This window comes from Notothenia rossii (assembly GCF_949606895.1).
Source record: "Notothenia rossii genome assembly, chromosome: 7".
Taxonomy (NCBI): Eukaryota; Metazoa; Chordata; class Actinopteri; order Perciformes; family Nototheniidae; genus Notothenia; species Notothenia rossii.
Window position 1 is genome coordinate 1,803,939 of NC_136905.1, and position 10,710 is coordinate 1,814,648.

The following is a 10,710-nucleotide window of genomic DNA, read 5'->3' on the forward strand; positions in this document are numbered from 1 at the left end:
TTGCAACGGTGTCGGGTTACAGACGTGCTCCCCTTGTCACCTCTCTCTCACTCTTGCCGGGGGGTGCGCGGAGAACTGAGCGGAGAACTGCACAGGAGCTGAGGCCCTCTGGGCGGGGCCCCCTGTGCAAGGCGGGGCCCCATGCAGCCTGCGTGATTGGCCTGTAGGGAGGGGCGGCCCTGCGCACATGACCAATGAAGGCACGAGATAAGTTTGTGCACAGATGGAAGGCTGACAGGCAGGTAGGCCATCCAGTTACTTTAGCCGGCTCAGATGATTGGTCGTGCTTTTTACAGCGCCACGGCTTCCACAGATGACATTTTTTTATGGATTTTTTGTCAAAGCACTTCAGATATTCATTGCTATCGGGCTGTTAAGAGCATTCCATGGAATATAACAAAAAGTGTATCTCGAGCCGGTTTCTCAAACTTACCTACCCCACCTTTAACTAGAATTATCTAGTTAACAAAAAAGTGTTAACAAATCCAGAATATGATTTATATTTTGCTGGCTACTGCAGAATGCTGTGGTAGCCATGCTGGTTAAGGGTGCCTTGAACTCTGAATAAATCACCATCAGTGACACCAGCAAAGCCCCCCCCTCCACCACCATCTCACCCCCTCCTCCACCCTTCAGACCTTGAAGGCCTGATTCACGCAGTCTCCTCTGAACAGTGGATGTTGAGATTGTCTGCTACTTGAGCTCTGTGATCATTTATGTGGGCTCTAATCTGAGGTGCTTTAATTTGCGGTTTCTGAGGCTGGTAACTCTGATGTGTTTATCCTCTGCAGCAGAGGTAACTCTTCCTCTTCCTTTCCCGGGGGGGTCGTCATGAGAACCAGTCTCATCATAGCGTTCCATGGTTTTTGCGACTGCACTTGAGGATACATTCAACGTTCTTGACATTTTCCGGATCGACTGGCCTTCATTTCTTAAAGTGATGATGGACGGTCGTTTCTCTTTACTGAGTTGAGTCGTTCTTGCTATAATATGGATTACAACAGCAGTCAAATAGGGCTTTCCACTGTGCACTAACTCTACCTCTGCACAACACAACTGATGGTCTCAAACACATTAAGAAGGCAAGTCATTCCACACATTGACTCTTGACAAGGAACACCTGTTAATAGAAAACCATTCCAGGTGACGACCTCATGAAGCTGACTGAGAGAAGCCAAGAGTGTGCAAAGCTGTCATCAAGGCAAAAGGGGCTACTTTGAAGAATCTAAAAATAAAAATCATATTCTTGATTTTTTAACACTTTTTTGTTAACTAGATAATTCCATATGTGTTCTTTCATAGTTTTGATGTCTTCAGTGTTAATCTACAAAGTAGAAACAAATTAAAATATACAAAAAACATTGAATGAGAAGGTGTCCAGACTTTTGACTGGTACTGTATATAAAAAACACACATATGTGAACATTTAGCAGGTTCCCTCATCTATAATCATTTATACAAGCGCAACTTTGAACATGTGCAGAAGTAAAATGCAACATACAAAATAATCAAGAAACAACATAAATTAAACACTGACAGGGAACATTTTACTGCACCATCATTACTGTTACATAGGAAGGTGCCGTCAAATGTTCTGTTAATACTTGCATACTTTTACTTAGATAAGGTTTGAATGCAGGATTTTAATTTGTAACAGAGCATTTTCATTCTTTACTGTAGGCGTAGTGTATCTGTGAACGATCCCAAATACAATTCATTGTTTACATTGTGGCTAGTGCTACGCCAGAAGAAAAAACCCTTTTACATTTTTAACTGGAAGTGGAAAGGGGCTGGGCTACATGAGGTGACTTGAGCCAACACAAATACACAATAGGTGGGACTAAGAAAGATAATGTGAAAATATAAAAGCAAAGGCATTAATTAGGGCATTAAAAATGTCTCCCATTGTAATGGTGATGAGATTTTTAAATGCTAACACTTAACAGTTTGTTCTGACTGTGTTTCCTGTAGATGTCCAGCAGCTGGTGGTGGTTAAAGAAGAGCCTCTCCCTGACCAGCAGGAGTGGAGCACCAGTCTGGACCAGGAGGACCCAGAGACCCCCCCACACATTAAGCAGGAACAGGAAGGAGAGCAGCTTCAGGAGCTGGAGGAGGCTGATATCACCAAGTCCACTTTCACTCCTGACCCTGTGAAGAGTGAAGATGATGAAGAGAAACCTCAGTCCTCTCAGCCTCATCAAAGACAAACTGAACACATGGAAACAGAAGCTGATGGAGATGACTGTAGAGGACCAGAACCAGCCAGGAACTCAGATCCAGAGAACAGTTCACAACCAAAGACTGAGGACGACACTGAAGACTCTTCTGAACATGACACTGAAGACTCTTCTGAACCTGAGACTGAAGACAGTGCTGATTGGAAGGAGACCAGAGCACCTGCCTCAGGCTCAAACTCACTGAAAAATAGACATGAATCTGTCAGTGATCCACAACGTAGTGCTGAAAAGAAATCATTCAGCTGTTCAGTCTGTGAGAAAGCTTTTTCAAAACGTGGAAGTTTAAAGGACCACATGCTAATCCACACAGGAGAGAAACCATTCACCTGCTCAGTCTGTAAGAAAGCTTTTTCAAAACGTGGAAGTTTAAAGGACCACATGCTAATCCACACAGGAGAGAAACCATTCAGCTGTTCAGTCTGTGAGAAAGCTTTTTCAAAACGTGGAAGTTTAAAGAACCACATGAGAATCCACACAGGAGAGAAACCATTCAGCTGCTCAGTCTGTAAGAAAGCTTTTTCACATTGTGGAAATTTAAAGGACCACATGCTAATCCACACAGGAGAGAAACCACACAGCTGCTCAGTCTGTAAGAAAGCTTTTTCACAGAGTGGACAGTTAAAGAGACACATGAGAACCCACACAGGAGAGAAACCACACAGCTGCTCAGTCTGTAAGAAAGCTTTTTCACGGAGTGGACATTTAAAGGACCACATGATAATCCACACAGGAGAGAGTCCACACAGCTGCTCAGTCTGTAAGAAAGCTTTTGCACAGAGTGGACATTTAAAGAGACACATTAGAATCCACACAGGAGAGAAACCAAACAGCTGCTCAGTCTGTAAGAAAGCTTTTTCACGGAGTGGACATTTAAAGTCACACATGAGAGTCCACAAAGGAGAGGAAAAATAGATCTGCAAAGCTGGTGACAAAATATTTAAATGGCGTAATCATTTAAAAAGACCAAGTGTGTTGGTAAGGGAATACATTTGTCTATTTTGTATCCTGATGCCGTTATATGTAATACGTTACTCCCTAAGCCTGTTTTCACCCACCTGCAACCGATTCACTAATAATCACAAATGTTCATTTCTTCGACCCCTTGACTCGACTATTTCTTGTTTAATAATCGTTACATCTCCTCAGGACCAAGTTCCTGTGTCCTGCCTTTGACCTGCTGATCATCTCCTGCTCATTTAAGGTGGACTCACCTTTGCAAGGGACCAGCTAGTCTTAGTGTCTTAATGCTAACGTTTTGTAAAGTGATGCTAGACCAACAACGTGCTGTTGGGTTGTGTGCTCTCTGCAGGACGGTGTCTGTACTCAAAGATTGTTTATGAAATGAGAGCTTCACTCTATTTTTGTTGTCTAAACAACGCCAACAGAGCGAAACGTCGTCTTTCCAGCAGATGGCATACATGTTACATCATGCAGTTCAACTGTCATCCACATATTAGAGATTCAAAACAGCGATGTGTGAGATAAGGCTAGTAATTGAGTATTTCAACAGAATGTGAAGAAGTTACAGTCTTGAGGCCATGTCCAATATGTTTGTGTTTTGTTTGATTAAATCTACTGAAATGAGAATTCAATGACTCAATTATTCTGAATTACTGTCATTACATCATGGGTTTGCATTGCAATATTAGAACGCATAAAACCCAACTTTATTTCTTCCAAGTTGCGGGTGTTCATTGTTTAGAAGTCCGCTGTGTTTCATCCAAGCTTCCACTGCGTGCTACGATAATGCTGAAAGTATCTGTTGTATGCTTTACCTGCTCCAGTAACACAAGTGTAATTCAGTCCATGTCAGGTCCTCAGTGATGAGTCCATGTCAGGTCTTCACTGATGAGTCCATGTCAGATCCTCAGTGAAGAGTCCATGTCAGGTCCTCTGTGACGAGTCCATGTCAGGTCCTCTGTGACGAGTCCATGTCAGGTCTTCAGTGATGAGTCCATGTCAGGTCCTCTGTGACGAGTCCATGTCAGATCCTCTGTGACGAGTCCATGTCAGATCCTCAGTGAAGAGTCCATGTCAGGTCCTCTGTGACGAGTCCATGTCAGGTCTTCAGTGAAGAGTCCATGTCAGGTCTTCAGTGACGAGTCCATGTCAGGTCCTCAGTGAAGAGTCCATGTCAGGTCCTCAGTGATGTGGACACCGAGGAACCTCAAGCTGCTGACTGTCCACCGTAGTCCCATTGATGGCGATGGGGGCGTGTCCCTCTCTCTGCTGCTTCCTGTAGTCCACAATCAGCTCCTTGGTTTTGATGACGTTGAGATGGAGGTTGTTATCCTGGCACCAAGATGTCAGGTTTTCGACCTACTCTCTGTACACCGTCGGTGATAAGGCCGATGACGGTCGTGTCGTCAGCGAACTTCAGACCATTTACATGTAAAACACAAAGAAAACATGGAATTTTACTTTGCAAAAGCCAAAGTTTACATTAACTGTCAGATGTTTTGTAGGAAAAAAATCACAAATATATATATTTATATATACAATATATTATTGAAAATAGTAATATACATCACAAAAATAAAAACATTAAATAAAATAAATTATATATAGCAGAATAGACCGGCAATGAAACATTTCAACAATAGCCAACATTTTCCCAACATTTTGTTCAAAAGATAACAATTATAAACACTAAAGAAATCTACCAGTTATGTGTGTGTGTGTGTGTGTGTACATGACTGTGTGTGTGTTTCTACTCTCTCCATTCAAAGTCAGCGACATTTGTAATTAATGAATACACCTTTATCGAGTGCTGTTTTTAGTCCTTCCTCTCCACTTTAGTCCCCTTGTCCGGATTGATCTTGAATAGGCACCTGTTAAGACAGAAGTACACTTACATTTAGTGTTTAATTACAAATCCTGTGGATGATACAGCCATTAATTGTCTTTACAGTTATACAGCTTGAAGTCAAAGGGCAATGCTACTCTTCAATGTACTTTTCATGAACTGTTATGATCATATCTGTACATTTAAAGCATTGGTTTGAATAGAGTTTTGTTCTATAAAGTCATCACTATCACACTGGACAGTATCGCAGCAGGTCTGTAAACAGGAGCAAGCGGTCACTTGAAGATCATTTGAATGTGGGTAGCTACAAGGGCCATCTTGAGAGGTGTGTGTGTAACTGGGGCAGATGAGGTGCGTGTCAGTAGCAGAGTGAGCGGTGTAAAAGCATCGTAGTTAACCGAAAGAAGTTTGAATGTGTTTGTTCACTGCAATAATACCAGGTTCCGGTGCCCATCCCATTTCGGTGCAAGAAATAGTTGCGTCTTCCTCGTCAGATTCCATTGTCATCAGGTGCTGACACTCACGCTAAGCTTTTACTTAGTGGTAGAAGTACAATCTTCTAATTAGACTTGTGTGTTTCTCTGTTATAGAGCACACACATACACTAAACCTGCTCCATGGCTGTATTACTGTGCTGTTGTGTTGATGTTAATAAGTTAAGAGGAGCCAAAGCACACCACTGCAAAGGAAAGGGGTACGCTGAATTTACAACCCAAGATAAAACGAGAGCATAATGTTAAACAGAATGCAGCACAATAATCTTTTTATCTTGATTATCTTGTATTGTCAGGAGCACTTATCGTGTGTCAGAAATGTGCACAATCCTCTACTCTGTGGTTTAAGATGGAATTACTTAATAATCACAGTTCAAGTCTTACCTCTGCAAGAACTCCAGGGTAGCTCCCAGTTCTGAGCGATAACTGATGTTGAGGCAGTAATATGCTGCAAACATCAGCATCAGGGCGTCGACAACATTCAGGACACTGCCACTGACGATGGTCTGGTCCTCTGCTATCATGTAGTGTCCAGCTGTGAGGGGAGAACTCCCTGAAGGTGCACAAAGGAAAAAGTCACAAAACATTTATGAATCCAAAAAATATTTAGTGCAGCTTTTGAACCCGCACCTCCTTCTTCTTCTTCTTTCGTGTAACGTCAGAGGTCCAACTCGGGCGGTGGCCGTGTCTCAATTCAGGGGTTGCATCCTTCGGGGTACGCAGCCTACGCGGTCGACGCAGGATGCGGCCGACGAGACCGCGTGGGCTGGTCTCGTCGATGTATATCGTTAAACTGTTGTGTTTGTTAGTGTTTTATGCTGTTGTGTGTTTTTTGCTGTTATGTTATATATGTTGTATATATTATATATAATATGTCGTTAATAAAAAATAGAAGTCTTTTTTTTCAGTTGATTACATTATTTATTGCTGTGATAAACATGTATTTGTCCACAATTTTCTCCAGTATGGAAAACAGTCGGTCCATCCTCTCCCTATTCTCTTGGGCTCTCCTCTCCTCTGCCTCTCTCTGGTACCTCATATCCTCTTTTATGAGTTCCAGTAGCTCATCTCTCCCTTTCTTCTTTCTCCCCTGTGATGGCCCTGGCTGGCTATTTGCATCCGCCTCCTGCTCCTCCACTTCCTGGTCACCCACTGCTGCACTTGGCTGTTTTGTGTCTTCTGGGATGGAGGAAATGAAGACAGGAGGTGTGATGGAGGGCCTCTGTCCCAATACCTCATCCATTTGGACAAACCACGGCCAAGAAGCAGCGGTGGATTTCCCACTGACTCTCTCCTGACCCTGGGTACTTGCAATCCTAAGGCAGAGTAAAACAATCATGGCAGTAAAATAACAACAGCAGCTAAACTAATGTCGGCAAATGTGTTTATTAATGTCACGCACACACACACACACACACACACACACACACACACACACACAGACACACACACACACACACACACACACACACACACACACACACGCACACACACACACACACACACATGCACTCACACACACACACACACACACACACACACACACACACACACACACACACACACACACACACAAAATCTGGAAAACTGACACTGCAAGACACATACAAATAATGAATAAAACATTTACTTAATGCTCAAAAAGATTGATTCTTAACAATAATAGTGTTCTAATCTTAACAGCTGTGATCATAACAGTTTATATTCTCCTTCTTCCCCTAAACCTGCCCAGATGATGTCCCACTGACCCCAGGTCAGCACCTCCAGGTCCAGCAGCACTGTGACCCCCCGCTCTGCTTTAATACACAATTAAACATTTTCTATGATCTATTTTTTGTATTAACAAAATTAAACTGAAGACAGTTGAATGACCTAGAGATACCCTATTATTCCACTGCTTATGTACACATGTTGTAAATGATGGTTATAAAACCTCAGTAAATGAAATGAACAATGTGTTTAACAATAACTATTTAATTTTGTATTTCCATCTTATCACAAAGTAGAGGTAAGAATATATCCATCCTAAACACTTGGAACACGGTAATAAAGAGATACAAAATAGGAAAACAGACAAAGATTTTGAGATGGATAACAAATGATAATAAATTCCAGCCGGGAAAAGAAGATGCAGGTTTTAAACGATGGGCCCGAGGGGGCATCACAGCAATATGTAGGATGGTGGAAAAAGGGGAAATGCAGAGTTTTCAATATCTAAGAGATAAGTTCGATCTGGAAAGGGGTGACCATTTTAGATACTTACAGGTGAGAGACTATTATATAAAAGAAATAAAAATGGATAAAAACACTAAACAAAATGGGGTAATTAAGGTAATGATTGAAGCATATGAAGGGAAGAAAGGCAGGGTGATTTCAGCTCTATATCAAGCTCTGTTGGAGAGTAGGGGGAATTCAACTCTATATATAAAAGAAAAGTGGGAGAAAGAACTCGGGATTGATATGACAGAGGAAGAATGGTATAATGTATGTAGAGTGCAGCATTCAACTACTGGGTCAAGGGTATGGAGGGAATTTGGGTGGAAAAACATAATCAGATACTTCATAACCCCAAAGATAAAAGGGAGGTATGCCCCGGAACACAACGCATGTTGGAGGCAATGCGGCGAGGTGGGGGCAGACCACACACACATTTTTTTTAAATGCCAAAAGATGAAGGGATACTGGGAGGAAGTATGGGGAGTATTGAAGGGGATATTAGGTTATGAGGTTCCTAAGACCGGCCTGATGTTATACTTGGGGAATCTGGTGCAGGAAAACACACAGGGTGGGGACAGATACCTGATTAAGGTGCTGCTGGCTGCAAGCAAGAAAACAATTACCAGAGCATGGTACAAAGCAGATCCACCTACAAAGGAGCAATGGCTGGGAGTAGTACAGGAAATATTTGATATGGAGAGATTCACACACATATTGAGGGTCCAGGAAGGGAAATTTGAGTCCAAATGGGAAAAATGGGTTGAATATAAAAGAAAAATGAACGACACCACAAATTGAGAATTGGAACCAGACCATGATGTTGCATTAAAATAGGATAGAAAGCTTCCATGTCACTGTTTGCTTGTTTTTATTATTATTTGTATTTTCTTCTTCAATGGGTTTCTAATTCAAGTGTATACTGAACTATATGTGGTTTTGTATGATTATAAAAATGTCAATAAAAAGTTAAGTGAAAAAAAAAAGAATATATCCATCCTCTCTCTGCAGTTTCATGTCTTCTATTATTATAACTTTCATCATTGAGACAGTGGAAATCAATCATGTACTTTAACATCACCAGCAGTAACACAAATATCAGCAAAAGTGTGTTTATCAAGTTGTTTATTTGTATTGTATGTGCAGCAAGTATATAGAAGCAGCTGTTTGGGGAATCAGACAGACTCAAGCTATAATCGTTAAATATCTATTAAAAGAAAAGACACATACAAAATCAAATAATAATAATAATAACAATAATAATAATAATAAGAATAAGAATAAGAATTTAATTGGTCAATTTAAACGGTAAGTAACGTTATTATGTCAGGTGCACCGTGCGCGTGACCTGTGCCGCTGCACGTTCGTCATCTGCCAGGTGCTTACACAGCAGTCAATGATGGAACTCAGAAAATGGTTAAAACAACCAGCCCTCATCGCCAGCAGTTAATACAACAGTTCAGATCATGGGGTCGGGGACATTACGTTACCCGCGGCCACTGTCGTGGCCACTAACGCCCGACTCGCCGGCTTTGCCCGCCTCGCCCACAGAGGCGGAGCAGCCGCAGCCGTCTTCGTTGCCCCAAACATCGCCACACCTCGGCGGCCCGTAAGTGCCAGAGGACCTCGGCAAAACAGAGCCTGCCCAGGGATATTTAAAAAAGTACCCAACTCGCCTGTACAGTGGGGTAAGACGCTCATTTTGCAGCTCATGGTTTCAAAACAGAGATTGGCTGGAATATTCATGTAAAAAAGATGCCATCTTCTGCTATGCATGTAGACATTTCGGTTCAAGTAAGTCAGATGCCTTCACCACAACTGGCTACAACAACTGGCGCCATGCTCTTGCACGTGATAAGTGGCTGGGAAGGCATGAATCAAGCAAAGAGCACATAGATCCATAGATCTCTTCATTTTGCTCTCAAAGTTCACCAGATTGATGCTTTTAACTTCAATATTTAAAAATAAACCTTCCCAGGGGAGCATGCCCCCAGACCCCCTTAGAGGAGGTGAGGACCCCCCTAGAGGGTGTTAGGTCCACTCCACACTTATAAAAATAGCACTTTACCACTGCACCCTCTCTAATCTCAGATGCACCCTGACTCATTTTGTTCTGGAGCCGGGCCTGTCTGAAACTAAGACACAAGTCTGTAGGAAGGCAGTAAGCAGAGGTCTGGGTGGAGGATGTTCCTGATTGGCGTTTTGCTTTCTTCAGCACCACGGGGTGTCCAGGTGGATGGCATCTCTGTCCTGATGATCCGCTGGGGTTAGGGGTCCTTCTCCAGCAGATCCATTTCTCCAGCACCACGGGGGGTCCAGGTGGATGGCAGCTCTGTCCTGATGATCCGCTGGGGTTAGGGGTCTTTCTCCAGCAGATCCATTTCTCCAGAAGTTTCCTAATTACAGAGAAAAACAAGACAAAAAGAAAAAAGTGAATTAATCATATTAAACACAGGGTTGCAAAAGTATTCTTGCAAAATGTAACTAAGCATTTCAGACTAACAATCCCTCAAGGATCATTTTAAATGATGTACTGTTCTGGTTTTTAAAAAACTAAAGAGATGCAATGACAGTCACATCGTGCATTCCCTTTGACAGCACTGCACAAACTAACATTAAGCTGAAGGCTGCTGTCTATTTTTGATTGTCTTATTATTATGGGATTAGGATAAATGAAATACACTTTAACCTAAATAAAAGATGATCAAATCTGGTGGAAATATTTAAAATAGGCTTTCTTTTAGCCCTACCTCAAAGCAGCATGAGCTGAATACAAAGGTTGTAATGTTGTCCCAAAGTTTAATAAACAGTAAACCATTGCAACATGTCAGACAAATAAATACAGCTAACAGCAGCCACACGTCAGGGTAGCATTTTATAAATACCACCGTACTGTAGGCTATACCAAGGGACCAATCTGTCTAAATAAAGGTTTGAATACCAGTCTAAATGTTTTCAC

The 10,710-nt window shown here is 42.1% G+C and overlaps 1 protein-coding gene and 1 long non-coding RNA gene across 3 annotated transcripts in view; one reads left to right on the forward strand and one right to left on the reverse strand.

The window, feature by feature from the left end:
• LOC307047124 (uncharacterized protein) overlaps nucleotides 1-3,824 on the forward strand; it is a 15,361-nt gene extending 11,537 nt beyond the window's left edge. The window contains exons 1-2 of one of the 2 annotated variants that reach the window (XM_079693872.1): nucleotides 658-968; nucleotides 1,972-3,824. In XM_079693872.1, coding sequence (XP_079549998.1) covers nucleotides 860-968; nucleotides 1,972-3,149 — 1,287 coding nt within the window. In that variant the 5' untranslated portion in view covers nucleotides 658-859 and the 3' untranslated portion in view covers nucleotides 3,150-3,824. Of the gene's footprint in view, nucleotides 1-657; nucleotides 969-1,971 lie in introns of those variants that run through there. The other variant, XM_079693871.1, reaches the window with a different exon arrangement.
• A 451-nt stretch (nucleotides 3,825-4,275) lies between these two features.
• LOC307047133 lies at nucleotides 4,276-6,160 on the reverse strand. The gene is made up of 3 exons (XR_013810355.1): nucleotides 5,922-6,160; nucleotides 4,996-5,068; nucleotides 4,276-4,611 (listed from the first exon to the last, which is right to left on the reverse strand). It is a non-coding gene; the product is annotated as an uncharacterized lncRNA (long non-coding RNA).
• Nucleotides 6,161-10,710: the final 4,550 nt, after the last annotated feature.